General features: G+C 36.9%; 1 protein-coding gene across 1 annotated transcript in view; it reads left to right on the forward strand.

The window, feature by feature from the left end:
- The first annotated feature begins 1,068 nt into the window (after positions 1–1,068).
- Positions 1,069–17,190, forward strand: part of VSIG1 (V-set and immunoglobulin domain containing 1) — a 36,176-nt gene continuing 20,054 nt past the window's right edge. The window contains exons 1-2 of the mRNA XM_045537810.1: positions 1,069–1,110; positions 4,998–5,148. Of these exons, the coding sequence (XP_045393766.1) occupies positions 1,069–1,110; positions 4,998–5,148 (193 nt within the window). The remainder of the gene's footprint in view (positions 1,111–4,997; positions 5,149–17,190) is intronic.

Here is a 17,190-nt window from a genome sequence, read left to right on the forward strand (position 1 = left end):
TAGACTGTGAGGGGACAAGCGTGGAAGCAGGGAGACCAGTTAGGAGGCTCTTGCTGTGATCGAGGCAATGGGTGCTGGGGGCTCAGATGAGGGTGGGGGCAGTGAGGTGGGGGAGGTGCTCAGAGTCTGGATAGCTTTCAAACATGGAGCCCAAAGAAGTTGCTGCTGAGTTAGATGCGGTATATGAGAGAAGGAGAGGACTCAAGGATGACACCTAGGCTCTTGTCCTGAGCAAATGGAAGGACAAAGTTGCTATAACAGAGATGGCAAGAGACAAAATTATAGAAGCATCCGAAGAATATATGATGTTATACATTATATAATAATGATATAGAATAATATTTCTGTAATCTTGGATTGTGGAAGGCCTTCTTAAAGAAGCCATGAAATTCAGAAGATGCAAAGAAAAAATTGACAGATTATGACAAAATTCAAATTTCTTTATGGTAAAAGGCATAATTAAAAGAAAAGTGGTAGACCAGAAGAAAATATTTTAACATGGATACCAAGCCAGAGTAAGATACATAACATATAAAGAATACTTCTACAACATTAAAAGACAGGTAACTCCATGGAAAAATGGGCTGAAGTTGTAAACAGGCAATTCGCAGGGAAAGAAATACGAGGTAGGCCAGTAAACCTGTGAAAAGAGGCTCAACCTCATTAGAGAAATACAAATCAAAACAACAAAGCAATACCAATGTTTACCTGTGATACTAGTAAACAAAATAAAAGACTGATAATTTTTATTGTTGACAAGACTGCACAGAAACAGGCACTTTCATACACTTTTGTTTGTTTGTTTGAGACAGGGTCTTGCTCTGTTGCCCAGGCTGGAGTGCAGTGGCATCATCATAGCTCACTGCAACCTCAAATTCCTGGGCTCAAGTAATCCTCCTGCCTCAGCCTCCCAAGTTGCTGGGACTACAGGCATCTGCCACCATGCCCGGCTAATTATTCTATTTTTTGTAGATATGGGGGTCTCGCTATGTTGCTCAGGCTGATCTCGAACTCCTGGCCTCAAGTGGTCCTCCCATCTTGATCTCCCACAGTGCTAGGATTACCGGCATGAGCCACCACGCCCGGCCCACTCATACACTCTTAGTGGAGGTATGGATTTCTAAAGAATTTCTGGTGGACAATTTTGCAGTCTACCAAAAATTTAAATGTTCATACCCTTTGATCCAGCAATTCCATTTTTAAGGAACTAATCTACAGAAATAATCACACAAGTGGCAGAGATCTAGATAAAAGGATATTCATTACATCGTTGTCTACAATAGTGAAAAACTGAAATGGTTTAAGAATTCAGCAATAGGAGAATGGTTAAAATAAATTAAGGTACATCCATACTATAAAATACCATGTAGCCTTAAAATGGATAAGGTAGTTCTATAGATGTAGCTGAACATAGTGACAGAAAGAGATAATAAAAATGTGTTTTTAAGGGGAACAAAAGCAAATTATAGAACAATCTGTATAGTATGATCATATCATACTATGATCTTTTTTTAAAAAAACCTCATGTATGTGTGTGTGTAAATGCATAGAAAAAGATCTGTAAAAATGCTAAACTCCTGTTGCTTGTGAGCCTAGGCATGGGATTACATGTGTAGCTGAATGAAGGGAGACTTTTGTCTCCCTCTGTATACTTCTTTGTTTTTTGAAATTCTTTTACAATCAAAATGAATTACTTTTATAATTTTTAAGCTAAAAAATAAGGGATAAATCAGATACCATGTATTTCTGAAAGTTCCCAAGGAAGAATCCTGGGAACAGTAGCATATTTGTTACATTATAATCACACTGTGCTACTGTGCAGTGCGATGAGAACAGCTTCTAATGCGTGCTATGTGGCCTTGGGAAAGATACATTTTTGAGCCTCAGTTTTCTTACATAGAAAATGTAGATAATACTGGCCTCATTTATTTTATCGAACAGTTGCGAAGATGAAATGGAAAAGCATTTTAAAAATTATGAAGCCCTATAAAAATGCAAAGGATGTTTAATATTTCATGTACCAGTTAATGGCCCACTTTTTTGAACAATAGTGAATAATATCAAAATTCAGTTCCAAGCAGAAATTTAGACGATCTCTTAGCATTTGTTTTAACACAATTCTTCATTTCCTGGTTAGGTCTTACATGGCAGCAGCGTAGGTATTTTACTTAAATGTTGCAGAGGGTTTTGTGTTTGTATGAGAGATTCTGCTGCAGGTGGGTTTTAGCAATACCCTTATATCATACCCTCTGCCCCACCCATCTTCGGGCCAGCCAGCTTGGACATATTGAATTGATTAACAAGCTCTTACTTAGCCCTTAACTTTGTGCTTGGTATGCCCCTGTGGGTAGACGGCCAGATATTCAGGTTTGTCTGGGACTGTCACAGTTTATGATTTCTGTCCCATTTAATTGCTAGTAGTATCCTTTTCACTCTCAAAAGTGTCCTAGTTTTAAGATCAAGTATATGGACACTCTACTATGGTCACCTATGGGGCATGAAAGAAAACATGGGAAGTCCTTGGCTTACAAACACCAGACTTAACAAATTTCTTTTCCCATTGCCCCTCCCCACCACTGGAAATGTCAGTATTACTTGGAGGGGAGCCATTGCAGAAATTGTGGGTCTTTTGGAGACTTGGTGGACTTAGAGGTCAAGGGAGAATCAAGGCTGAGAAGAGCTGGTATGGATCTCCAGAGGGCCACCCTACAAATTGTCCTCTGCAAAACCTCTTCCCTCAGACGATTTCTCTTTATTGCATTGCCTAGTCCTCCTGGCCAGAGATTTATTTGGGGAAAACAAGCATTCTATTTTCCATAGTGCACATTTGTTGGGTAATGTTCATGAAATTGATTTTTCCCCCTCCTAACATGGAGCTGGATATGTGCTTGCACAGAAGAAGGGGAGTGTTTCTGGGAGGAATAGGGATGGAAAGGAAAAAGTAATTTTGGAGCATGGGACATTCTGGGGAGTGAGATTCTCCCTTAGGTCAAACTAGAGACACAAGGAGCCGGGGAGCCATGAAGAGTTGGGGGCAGAAAGGAAGGTGGGTGTCAAAGACACGCAATAGTTGTTCGGGAAAAAATGTTGACTTGTACACAACCTGTGTCTTAGGGAAAAAAGGAACATTCTTTCTCTGTCACCTACTGCTCCTGCTCTTCTTTCTCTGTCCTACATGGCCCAGAAGCCAGATTTCAAGCTAGTGCTAGACTATGTGCTATGTAAGTCTGGGAATGAGACTTCTATTATAGCATTGCTTCTGTAGGAGTGTGTATTCTTGGGTCCAATCAATGAGCTTACCAGTACATTTTGGGACACACCCTTTCATTAGGTGGGAACTGCCTGTATAAGACCTGGTCCCCGTGCTGGAGGGGTTCAAAGTCACTAGATTTAAGAGGGACCAGTTGATGAACAGGAAACTACTGGAGAACAATGAAGTGCCAACTGTAGGGTATTGGCTCTAAGTATAATATGAATTTATGCTAAGGGGAGCCCAGAGAGGGGTGGTATATGGGTTCATCAAAATCTTCTATAAGACTACGTGACTGATCTGTGCTAAGAATATACCTGGATAGCAAGAGGAGGGAGGAGAAAATTCTAAGTTGTGACCAAAGTCACCTGGAGCTAAGGTTTGGCATCAGACATGTGCATAGACGGGGTAGGCTGTGAAGAGGAATCAGGCCTGATGGAAGCAAAATGACCTTCTGAGAAGCAGTGGACAACTGGCTTGGCTAAGGTCAGATGGAGTCAAACAGTTTCTGCAAATTAAAGTTCACAAAACATATCACTTGAAACTTGCGCACATTTCATGTGACTGAACACTTTGAGGCAATAAATCCTGACAACATTTTTCAGGTGGATGATTTAATGTGGCTAAAGTTTAGATGAGGTGAGGAGCAGATCTTGGAAGGCTGGGAATCCAGATTAAGGACTTTGGACTTGATGAAAGAGTACATACATGGTGCTATTGAAAATGCTCGATTAGGGTTGGAATGTTGGCCTGTGGCTGATACACAGGATGAAGGAGGAAGAAGTCAGGGAGACCATTTAGGAAGCTGCTATGATAGGCCAGGAGGGAGGAGGTGAGTACCTGGACCAGAATGGAAGCAGAAGATTGGAGAAAGAACAAATCTGAGAGCTGTTATAGAAATGGAAGCAACAAGACTTAGAGATGGCATGGGAAGAGCCAGAGGAGGCCCTTGGGTTTCTCAGGGTAACTTAAGCACTAGAGGAAACTTTATTAGAAGTTCATGCTCACGTGAAAGATACTTACCTGTGGAGCCTCCCATGCCCTTCTAGTGAACTCTGCTTTCCAAGGAAACCCTATAGCACCTATTCAGTAACTTAATTCTGCAAAAATTCAGACTCATCCAATGGAAGTTTTAGAGCATTTATTCACTAACTTGATTTTGCAAAATTAGATTAGTGACAAGTGCTATAAGGTTTCTGACCTGGGAGACATAAGCATGTACATCATTCTATTGCCAGTTTTGGTGGAGGGTAGTGACAACTACCAGTGTTTCAAAAAAAACTGACATGTCCAGAGTTTGTTCTCATAGAAATGAATGCTTTTTTGCTTCATAACCCCTGTGCCCTTCCTGTGAACCCCATCTCCCTAGGAAACCTTAAAGCACCAATTTGCTAACCTAATTTGTAAAAGGAGGTTAGTGAATCAATGCTGTATGACTTCCATGGAAATATTTGAAATTAATTAGCCTTGTCAGCTTTTATTTGCATAGGTTCTCTTTCAACTATATCTATCCCCCCACAGTACAACTTTTTAATAAGATTGGTTTTAAACAATGAGACTTAGAGAATCTGTGTACAAAGAGCTTGAAGAATTTAAATACATGGGTTTATTATTAACACAATAGCAAATATATCAAGGAAACACGCCCCATGAAAAGTGTTTCAAAGAAACACAAATCTGCTCTGAGAAAGGTCTGTACCCAATAAGTAAGCCCGAAGAGTCATGTTTGCTTGGTGATGCCCAGCAGATAAGCCTGGCAAACCTCGGTGTGATTGAAGAAGCCAGTGTGAGACTCAGCCTAGTCCAGGAAAGCTACTGGCACCTGCTGCTCTCAACAAACCTCGGCGCAATGGTGTTCGCATTTTGGAAGGTCTTTCTGATCCTAAACTGCCTTGCAGGTAAGGAAAGGATCTCCAAACCACCACAGATAATTGGAGATGGAGTTTCCTTTTAAACTAAAATTGCGTATTTTTACATAGAAATTTTCCCTCCTGTTCTTCAAAGGAATTGCTATTAGTATGCTCATTTTCAGAGTTCTTGCTTAGCAAATATGTGTCATGCTGATATTTGAGGGGGAGCCAGACTATAACATTGTTTTATGGAGCTAAAACAATTCAGGAGAATTAAAATTTTTTCAGAAAAAAATGACAGTATCTCTCTTTACTTAGCTTGAAAAGTGAACAAATGAATTTACTCCGAAACCAAAGTTTGTGCTAAGGATAATTTTTTTCTCTGTTTTACCTTAGTAAAACAGCAGGCAGAGCCTGGGTTGGAGGGCCTGCCGTGGCTTACACATGGGAAGAGCAGAGATTTAATGAATGCTTTACTGTCTAATATTTCTTAGGGAGTTGTGGTTTTCTAATTCTAAGGCTGTATTTTGAAAAATATGTGAGTGATTTATCGTTGTGCACAATATGGGTGATTTCAGGGATTTGAGCTGAACAAAATCATTTTTAGAGTCAAAATCCTGATGTTGGTTAGACCCAGGAGAGATCACTAATTCAGAAAACCCCTTGGCTAGTTTTTTTTTCAAATACCAGATACATTTTGAATCTGATCCTATGATAATTTAGGTCCATAGTAGATACAATAATATCGTTTATCAAAAAAAGAACTTTTTAAAGCCATCAGTAATATTGGGCAGTCATTAGAATAAGGTTTACTAAGCATATTTAATGGCATAAGAAAATGCTCAAGATACAACATTAAGTGAAAAAGCAGGATACATACACATGCTTAGAATAAATTACTAAAAGTTTATATATACTGAAGTGCTCATGGTGATTATCTTTGGGTGATGGGATTATAAATGATTTTGATTTTATTTTCCAACTTCTCCATACTTTCCTGGTTTTCTACAAAGAATATTATACTATTTTTATAACTAGAAAAAAATGTTACTTTTCAAAACTATCTGATATTTAGTAATAGCTCTTTAAATGTTCATTATTCAATGTTTAAACATAAATGTTGTATGGAGTCAAATGTCACTAAAAGGCAATACTGCATTATCCAGTGGCCTAACCAGGCCTTAGAGCTGGAAACGCACATTACTAGTTTCCCTTCCTCCTGGGAATATTCATTTAAATGTAACTTTAAACAGTGAAAGTCTTTGTCCCTTCTTAAAGGGTTTCCAGTCATTAGGCAATTGGCTTGACCCCTGGGCTTTCTGCACCAGCCCTGCAAGATTCCATCAACATCTACTTTCCTGTGTGAGGCCTTACACTGGCCTATACTAGACACAGGGTTTGGAACAGTTGCAAGAATGATTTTTACTGTAACTAACATATTTATAATCTAAAGTGATTATAAATGTAATGTATGGCCATTATAGAAAGATTGAAAAATATGAAAATGTATAATAAGAAAATAAAAATCACCTGCAATCTTACCACTCAAATTTGGGTAAATTATTTTTTCTTTGAAAGTGTATATATTACATTAAAATTGTGTTTAGACCTTGTGCACAATTTTTTTATTGTTTGAAAAAATTATTTAGCATGATATCAGGATCTTACTTGATTGTGACTTTTAGAACAAGGCACAATCAGAGTGACCAATTAATACTTCTGAGTGTTTTTTTCTTAAATTACTATATAGCTGGTTTTGTTGGTGTATAGTGCATATTGTATATGTATACATACGTGATGTAGCTGGCCCAAAGCAAAATATAGTAGTATCAGTCCGGCAAATGGAATGGAAATGCAGTAAAATAATGTTGTTGTTTGCTGTGCTTACATATGAATGGAAGTCAGAGAAAGCAAGATTTCAGTAATCGATACCTGGCGTAAGCAGCGTCCCTCAGTTGATCCAGATATAGCCGTGGGACAACTGATAATATTTCCATCAATGTGCAATTTGATGCATTACCTGGACTTGTTTCAGAGAGAATGTCACTTTTTGGTGTTAAGCATGGTGCCTGGCACATAGTGGGTACATAGTAAATGTTTGTTGAAAGAATGAATCACCTCCCTAAACCCCAAACATGATTTTTGTATACATACGTAAAATTGATTTTCTGTACAACTAAGCAGGACAGATTTTATTTTAATCAAACTATTTTCAATGACTTCTTAAGGAGTCTTAAGTTCAATTTCAATTCAGGAAAATTAATTTTAATCAAACTTTTCTTCTGAAAAATATTCATGTATATAATTTTAGGCACTTGTAATATGTATTAGTCATCTCTTGGAAAGATATTTTAATATGGTTTTCATTTTCTGGAGGTATGTGCTATGCATTTTAAAACAGTAATATATTTGAACTTCGGTTTTGCAGTCAAATCCAAAACATTGAGTGATCATTTGGTTAGATTTGTTTCCTAATTTAAAAATGAAGTAATTATACATGAAGTTGCTGGAAATTAAATCAGTTCAAATGCATCAGGTTCAAATGCATATGGCTATTTGGGGGATATTTTTGTTGTAGTATATTCGAATAAGAATAATCCTACTGTGAGCAATGTGCTTGCCACATTGTAAGCATTAAAGAAATGAATAAACAATCATTACTAAAGCACAAGGCATTTAAAAAGATTTTTAACGTGTTGATTAATTTAAGTGTATATACTTTGGATTATTTTACTTTAATAACAAGCACTGATTTTTAAAAGAGGTCACACATATTTCAATCACATGTATCTTTGTCTTGTTTTTAAATTCAGTCAAGTCAGTGAGGGAAATTGCAATCCTGGGTTTTGTTTAAATCAGGTACTAATCTTCACCCTGCCATTTTTTCACAGTCCTGTTAATATAGAGATTTTTCTGACTTTTCAATTTTAAATAATTTCTCAATTTAGAATGAATTAATCTAAAGGAGGGGAACTTTTTTTTCCCCTGACGATCACAGAATCACTTCCAATTTAAGACTAGATTTGCATTGTTTATTATCCACATGTGGCTATCTACATTTAAATTAATTCAAGTTAAGTAAAATTATAAAGTCGGTTCCTTAGTCTCACTAGCCACATTTCGGATGCTCAGTAACTGCACATGGGCTAGTGGATTGGACAGTGAAGAGATAGAACATTTCTGCCATCCCAGATGAGCTCAGAGGTTTAAGTAATGTGTAATAATTGAATGATATAATATTTCTTTTTTTGAATGATATAATATTTCTTAAAGGCTCATCTGGAGATATATAACTCTTAGCTCTGAAGTGTGTTGTCATTGTATTGTGGTTGAACAATGTCTGAAAACCAGTTTTTCTTCAGAATTTAATTGGTTATGGTGTTGAGTACTGGAAATCTGGGTAACCAAATGGTCTGGAAGTTTTTGCCTTGCCAATTGTCATCTATTTATAGGAAAATGTGCAGTATTCTTAAAAAATATATTGTCTCACTTTAAAATTTGAAATTATCATCTTAATTCTAAGGTGATATTACTAAACTTTTATAGATCTCAAATTAGTTATATGTTTATATGTTTTCTATTTTTAAAATGTTGGAAATGTTTGAATCAGATTTATAGTTCCCAAATCCTTGATTTTCATTTACCTCCATTCTGGTCTCTGTTACAAATGGCTTCCTGATGTATTGACATGGCAGGTAGAGATTGTGTCTGTCTTGTTCATTATTGTTTCCTCAGTGTTTACTACTGTTTATGGCACAAAATAGGTGCTCAACTGATAATTGTTGCTAGGCTCCATGGCCCCTTCTGTGGCTTGCCTTGAGGGAGTACTGTGCTTATTCTGCCCTCAAGTACTTTTGCTGAGAGTGGCCCTCAAAGGGTATTTTTGTGCCTTACCTGGTCATAAATTCCCATCATTAGCCAATCCCATAACAGACACTGGGCCCCAAACTAAAGAACAAAAACAATGGCCAAATAATGTCTCCAAAATCTGTTTTTAGGGAAAAGGTTCCAGAAACTTTAATGGCCACCAAATCCTCAGTTCTATCGTTTTTATTTTGAGCACTTCAAAGACATTTGGAAGTCATCATTTAAGCACAGCTAGAGATGTGGCTAACTTCCAGGAGAAATGCAATGGGCTCATTGAGAGCAGGAGGGAACCAACTCTCTCCAGTGAAATTTTTGTTAGAAAGAATAGCTGCTTTCTGAAGACCAATTTCCTTTTTGGGGGAAGCATTATAGGAACCAGGAGAGAATGGGGAAGAGAATATTGGGAAGAAGGACACTGTATGGAGTTAAAAGGTGCTGCATTCATGTCTATACTCAAACACTTTTCTCAATTCATCAAGACATTGGTTGCCATGTAAACAGCCAGCTTCTGGCAGGAAAGCAGCTGGACCAGGTGGCCTGGCTGTGACAGAGAACACAGGAAACTTAGGGTAATCAGTACAATGGTTTGCTTTTTCTTTTACTTTTTCAAAATGTTTCTCAAGCCCCTAAGTTCCTTTTGTCTGACTGCTGCCATTAAGTAAGAAAAATACGAAGTAAAGAAGTCACTGGGTATGCAAAATTGGGAAGGAGAACAAGAATTTGTCTTCCTATACTGTTTCCTCTGAGCCTCTCATGATCTCTGTATCCTCATTGCCCCCCTCCCCCTCGCCTTCATCTGTGACCCTGCAGGTAGCTAGGGCAATCACTCCAGCCTCCCTGGAACACAGACAGCGTCTCTTGAACTTGACTTTCTCTTCCAATACTTACCTGCCAGTCCCATGCCCCATCCTGGAGAACTTTTATGGTCTCTTACTTTGCAATGGATAATAACCAGTTAAATCAGATGAGCTAGTGCCTGTATGGTGTTACCAAACTGCAGCCTACTACAGCCCTTGTCACCTACTACAGCCCTTTGGAAAATGCTTATATATTACTATTTCAGTATAGGGGCTGGCTGGATTTTGGGGTAGGGGGCTCTTTGGTGTTCCTCTAAATCATATTGCCAGCTAATTACCTCACCCTTTTGTAAGGCCAACAGTTCTCAAAATTTGCTATCTCAGGACCATTTTACACTCAATAATTGAGAGAGATTTTTGGTCTGGACAGTGTGATACAGACCTGTTTTTCCTTGCTTCTCCCTGCTAAGCGCAAGTATAAATCCTGGAAATAATGCAAGAGACAACTAAGGGAGGACCTCAAAGTGGTAAGAAGAAAACAAACTGGTTTGGGAGCCTAGGAAAAACAAAGAGACAGGATAGGTTTTTCTCACCCAACAGTAGAAGGGGACCCAGTCCTGGCATTTCCTGATCCCCAACCTAACAACAGAGGGCACCCCAGGTAAGCTCATTCCACCCCCAGATCAAATGGGAGTCCCTCTGACAAAGTCAGGTGAGCCCAGCACCACCAGCAAGGGCGGGAATCAGCAGAACCCCCACCAAAAACAGTGGACAAAAGAAGCATTCTCCTTCTCCCTGGGCCGGAGATGCCCACTTTCACCTAGAATATCTAAGTGGAAAGGTAGAACAGACAGGAAGCATAAAGCCTCAGCAAGTGGTCCAGTCTGGGAAAGCTCTTTATCTCTGTGGGTCTATGACTGTCCTCCCCTACCCGACAGAGACACCAAAGCAGTAGGGGGTACCAGTAGGAGTGTCCCACCATACCCATCCCCCACTGAAAGACACCTGGCATCCTGACATAGGTAAACCTTTCTGCTCCCTCAGGCAGCATGATCAGGGACAAATGGAAGCTCTAGTGATACCAGAGAAAACAAACAGACCAAAACAACATTACTAAGACCCTGAAAATTAAACTGCCATTAGAGCCACAGACCATAAAAATAGGCCAAGACCTGTGTGCGAAGCATAGATAAGGTGACTGTCTGCTAAAATAAATGATTCGAATAGGAATCTCCTAATATAATAGACAAAATGTTCAAACAAAAATCATCTGTCATACCAAGAATCAAGAAAATCACAACTTGAATGAGAAAAGACAATCAACTAATGCCAACATCGAGATGAATCAGATGTTGGAATTACCTGACAAGGATTTCAAAGCAGCCAGCATAAAAATGCTTCAACAATCAATTGCAAATTCTCTTAAAAGAAGTGAAAAAATAGAAAGTTGCAGAAAAGAAAAAGAAGTTATAAAAATATTAATATAAAAAAGAAGGACATTCTATCATTTGCAACAAGAACCTGGGGAACATTATGCAAAGTGAAATAAGTCAGGCGCAGAAAGGCAAATACTGTGTGATCTCACTTATATGTAGAATCCAAAAAAGTCAAACTAATAGAATTAGAGAGTAGAATGGTGATTACCAGGGGATGAGGGGTGGAGGGAGTGGAGAATTTGGGGAAGTTGACTAAAGGGTACAAAGTTCTAGTGACACAGGAGGAATAAGTTTTCAAGACCTATTGCACAGCAAGGTAACCACAATTAATAATAACGTATTGTATATTTCAAAATTGCTGAAAGAATAGATTTTAAGTATTCTCACTACATAAAAATGGTAAATATGTGAGATGATGGATATGTTAATTAGCTTGATATAATCATTCCACAATGTATATATATATCAAAAGATCACATTGTGTGCAATTATTTGTTAATTAAAAATAAAAATTTAAATTAAAAAACAAGAATCCATAAAAGGTCCATGCATTGCAATTTTATACTATTCCTCTGAAGTCCCTTTTAATCAATAGATTCACTCTCAATTTCCTTTTTTTCTCTTTGGAATTATTTTTTGAATAAAACTGGATTGTTTGCCACCCTTGAAAAAAATTAAATAGAAAGTATAGACTTGAAAAATACAATAACAAAAATAAAAATCTTGCTGATGGACTCAATAGTAGAGCAGAGATGACAGAAAATAGAATCTATATCTGGTGAAACTATCCTTCAGGAATGAAGGGGAAATAATGGAAATAATGAGAGTCTCAGTCAAAAAAGCAAAAAGATTTATCACTAGCAGACATAGCCTTAAGGAACAGCCAAAGGAATTTCTCAAATAGAAAGTAAGCAGTAGAAGAAAGAATCTTGGAGCATCAAGAAAGAAGAACGACCAACAGAAAGAGCAGAAATATGAGAACGTATAAAAGACTGTCTTTTAACTCATGAGTTTTATAAATCATATTTGATGATTGAAACTGAAATTATAAAACCATCTTAAACTCAAGACAATGATATTTCAAAGTTGGGCAAGATAAATGGACCGAAATGGAAATGAGGTTTACATACTTTACTCAGAGTGGTAAAATATTGATACCAGTAGACTGTTATGACTCATATATGTACGTTGAATACCCAGAGCAACCACTATGAAAACTATATAAAGATATATGCTTTAAAATTATATATAAAGATATATGCTTTAAAATCAAGATGAAATTATAAAAGAAAGTCCAGGTAACTGACGGGAAGGCAAAAAAAGCGAAGCAGAGGAATAAGAATCAAAAGAAACAAACAGAAAACAAATAATAAAATGGCAGACTTAAGAGCTAATGTATCAATAGTTATATTAAACGTAATTACATTGATGTAAATTCAACTACAGTAGTCCCCCTCGTACCCATGATTTCACTAAGGTTTCAGTTACCTATGGTACAGTACAATAAAATATTTTTGAGAGAGAAAGATCACATTCAGATAACTTTTATTACAGTATATTATTATAATTGCTCTATTTTATTGTTCATTATTATTGTTACTCTTTTACTGTGCCTAATTTATAAATTAAACTTTATCATAGATATGTATGTATAGGAACAAACATAGTAGATGTAGGGTTCAGTACTATCCACAGTTTCTGGCATCCACTGGGAACCTTATAACAGATCCCCCTCAGATATGGGGGGACAATTGTATATGTTATTCACAGGAAACTCACATTAAATTTAGTGACATAGGTAGATTGAAAGTAAAAAGAGAAAAAATATATACCACATAAATATAATTTTTTAAAAATCTAGAGTAGCTATATTAATATCTGATAATGTAGGCTTCAGAGCAAAAAAAGTTACTAGAGACAAAGAGAGACACTACCTAATGATAAAAGGATCAATCCAGCAGGAAGACATAATGATTCTTAATGTGTGCATACCAAAGAACAAAAGTCTCAGAATTCATGAACAGAAATGGATTGAGCTAAAAGGATAAAGAGACAAATCCACAATTATAGTTGGAAAATTCAACACCCCCTCTCAGAAACTGAAAAGTCTAGTAGACAGAAGAACATCAGCAAAGATATGGAAGATCTTAAAAAGACAATCAACTAATAGGATCTAATTGAATATTTTTATAAGTCCATCTCTATTTATTCATAGTGTTTTAAATTATATCTCTTGGTATAGAGCACTCTATCCAACAACAGCAGAATGCACATTTTTCTCAAGCACCTACAGAACATTCACTAAGGTAGACCATGTGCTTGGCCATAAAACAAACCTAAACAGGCCGGGCGCGGTGGCTCACGCCTGTAATCCTAGCTCTCTGGGAGGCCGAGGTGGGTGGATCGCCCGAGTTCAGGAGTTCGAGACCAGCCTGAGCGAGACCCCGTCTCTACTAAAAATAGAAATAAATTATCTGGACAACTAAAAATATATATAGAAAAAATTAGCCGGGCATGGTGGCACGTGCCTGTAGTCCCAGCTACTCAGGAGGCTGAGGCAGGAGGATCGCTTGAGCCCAGGAGTTTGAGGTTGCTGTGAGCTAGGCTGACGCCACGGCACTCTAGCCCGGGCAACAGAGTGAGACTCTGTCTCAAAAAAAAAAAAAAAAAAAACCTAAACAAATTTAAAATAATTGAAATCATACAAAGTATGCTCTCTGGCCACAATGGAATGCAACTAGAAGTTGGTAACAGAAAAATCTCTAAACACATTAAAATTAAACAACACACTACTAAATAATCCATGGATCAAAAGGAAGTCTCAAAGGGAATTTTTTAAAAGTACGTAGAACTGAGTGAAAATGACAATACAGCATATCGAAATATGTAACACACAGCTAAAGCAATGCTGAGAGAGAAATTTATAACACTAAATGCTTACATTAGAAATGAAGAAAGGTCTTAAGTCAATAATCTAAATTTCACAACAAGGAACTAGCAAAAGAAGGCTAAAGTAAACCCAAAGCAAGTGGAAGGAAGGGAATAATAAAGAGCTGAAATCAATGGAATGAAAATAGAAAAACTATAGGGAAAAATCAATCTGTTTCTTTGAAAAAAATCAATAAAATTGACAAACCTCTAGCAAGACTAATAAAAATAAAAAGAGATAAGACACAAATCACTAATATCAGAAATGAAACATGGGTTATCATGACAAATCCTGCAGTCATTAAAATATATTGAGGGACTATCAACAACTTTACATTCATATATTTGACAGCTTAGAAAAAAAATGGGCTAATATCTCAAAAATAGCAAACTGCTAAACTCACCCAATAAGAAATAGATAATCTGAATAGCTCTATAGCCATTAAAGAACTTGAATTCATAATTTTAAAAGTTCCTCTCTCATGAACTTAGATGCAAAAAATCCTTAACAAAACACTAGCAAATTGAATCACGCAATGTTTAAAAAGAATTATACCCCACAACCAAGTGGGATTTATTTCAGGTTTGTATGGCTGGTTCGACATTCAAAAAGTATTCAGTGTAATTCACCATATCAACAGGCTAAAGACAAAAATATGATCCTATGAATTGATGCAGAATAAGCATTTGACAAAATTCAATACTCATTAATGATTAAAAAAAAAACCTCTTAGAATAGAGGTTAGGAATAGAGGGTGTATTAGTTTACCAGAGCCGCTGTAACAAATTGCCACAAACTGGGTGGCTTAAAACAAAAGAAATTTATTCTCTCACAGTTCTGGAGGCTTAAAGTCCTAAACCAAACGGTTGGCAGAGTTGGTTTCTTCTGGAAGTTTTGAGGGAGAATCAGGGGCATGATTTACTTTCTCCTAGATGGCTTCCAGCAATTCTCGGTATTCCTTGGCTTATAGATGCAACACTCCAATCTCTGCTTCCATCTTCACGTGGCCTTTCCCTCTGTGTGTCTGTGTGTCAAATCCCTCTCTCCTTTTTCTTATAAGGACAGATTTCTACAATAGAAATCTCCAGGCCTATGTAGTTTCAGCAAATAATTCTACCAAACCTTTAAAGAATCATTAACATCAATTTTATACATTCTCTTCTGAAAAATAGAAGAGAAGGCGAAGGAATACTTCCAAGTCATTTTATAAAGCCAGTATTACTCTGATACCAAAACTCTTAGCAATTCAGGCCCACCCTAAATCCATGACGATCTCATTTCAAGATCCTTAATTATATCTGCAAAGACCTTATTTCTAAATAAGGTCACATTCACAGATACTGGGTGTTAGGACTTGGACTTATCTTTCTGGGAGACACAATTCAACCAACTACAGAGGAGAATTGCCTCAACTTGATAGAGGGCAACTGCAAGTAACCTACAGCTAACATAGTACTTAATGGTGAAAGGCTGAATGCTTTCCCCTAAGATTGGGAACAAGGCAAGGATGTCTAGTCTCACCTCTCTTATTCAACATAGTATTGGAAGTTATAGCCACTGCAATTAGGTAATAAAAAAATAAAAGGTATACAGATTGGAAAGGAAAACTCTCTACTCAACAAATGACTAGCCTTGAGATTATATAGAGAATGCCAAAACTCAATTCTAAAAAAAACCCCTAAACAATGCAATTAGAAAATGGGCAAAAGATATGAACAGACATTTCACTGAAGAAGATGTACAAATGGCAAATAGTCCCATAAAGATATGTTTAGTATCATTAACTATTAGGGAAATGCAAATTAAAACCCCAATGATATACTACTACACAACTACCAGAATGGCTAAAGTAGAAAATAGTGATAACACCAGATGCTAGTGAGGATGCCAAAAAACTGGCTCACTCATACATTATTGGTGGGGATGTATAATGGTACGGTTACTCTGGAAAAAAGTATGGCTGTGTTTTATAAAACTAAACATGCATCTACCATATGACCCAGCAATTGCACTCTTGGGCATTTGTCCCAGAGAAATGAAAACGTATGTTCACACCAAAATCTGTACATGAATGTTCATTGGAATTTTATTCAATAAGTAAAACCTAGAAACAGCCCAGATATCCTTAAATGGATAATGGTAAAACAAACTGTGGTACATATATACCTTCGAATACTACTAAATAATAATAAAAAAAAACCTACTGATATATACAACAACCTTGGGTGAATTTTTAGGTAATTATGCTGAGTGAAATGAACCAATTCCAAAAAGTTACCATGATTCCATTTATATAACATTTGTGAAATGACAAAATTTTGGAAATGGAAGACAGATTAGTGGTTGCCAATGGTTAGGAACAGGGATGAGTTGCAGGAGGAAGGTGGGTGTGATTATAAAAGGGTAACATGAGGGGTCTTTGTGGTGATGGCACTGCTCAGTATCTTGACTGTGGTGGTAGATACATGGAACTACACACATAATAAAATTCTGTACAACGAAATGCATACACACACACAGGGGTACAAGGAAAACTGGAGAAATTTGCATAAGGTCAGTGGGTTGTATCAATGTCAGTAACCCAGTTGTGATATTATACTATAGTTTTAGAAAATATTACCATTGGGGGAAACTGGGTAAGATGTACACAGAATCTGTCTTGTTTCTTAGAACTGCATGTTAATCTACAATTATCTCAATAAAATTTTTAATTAAAAGTTATTCAGCACCCCAAAGAGCTTTTTCTATGTGAGTTATTTCTATCTATATTTACTGTTAGAAATTAAAACTGAAAAAAAATTAAACAGAAAAATTACACAAGCACATATTCCATTAGCCACCAGAGTAATGACATCATTACCTGTCACATAGCTTCTGGAAAACTCCATTGTGCACTCATGAGAGGATGAGAACGAAAAAGAAAAATAGCATCTTAGTATTATTGTGAATTAATTTTAATCTTGTAGCCCCCCAAAATGGTCTTAGGGATAGGCTGACCAACTCATCCCAGTTTGCTTGGGATTTTCTTGGTTTTATATGGCATTGAAAGTCCTAGCAAAAC

Source organism: Lemur catta, chromosome X, assembly GCF_020740605.2.
Source record: "Lemur catta isolate mLemCat1 chromosome X, mLemCat1.pri, whole genome shotgun sequence".
NCBI classification, from domain to species: domain Eukaryota; kingdom Metazoa; phylum Chordata; class Mammalia; order Primates; family Lemuridae; genus Lemur; species Lemur catta.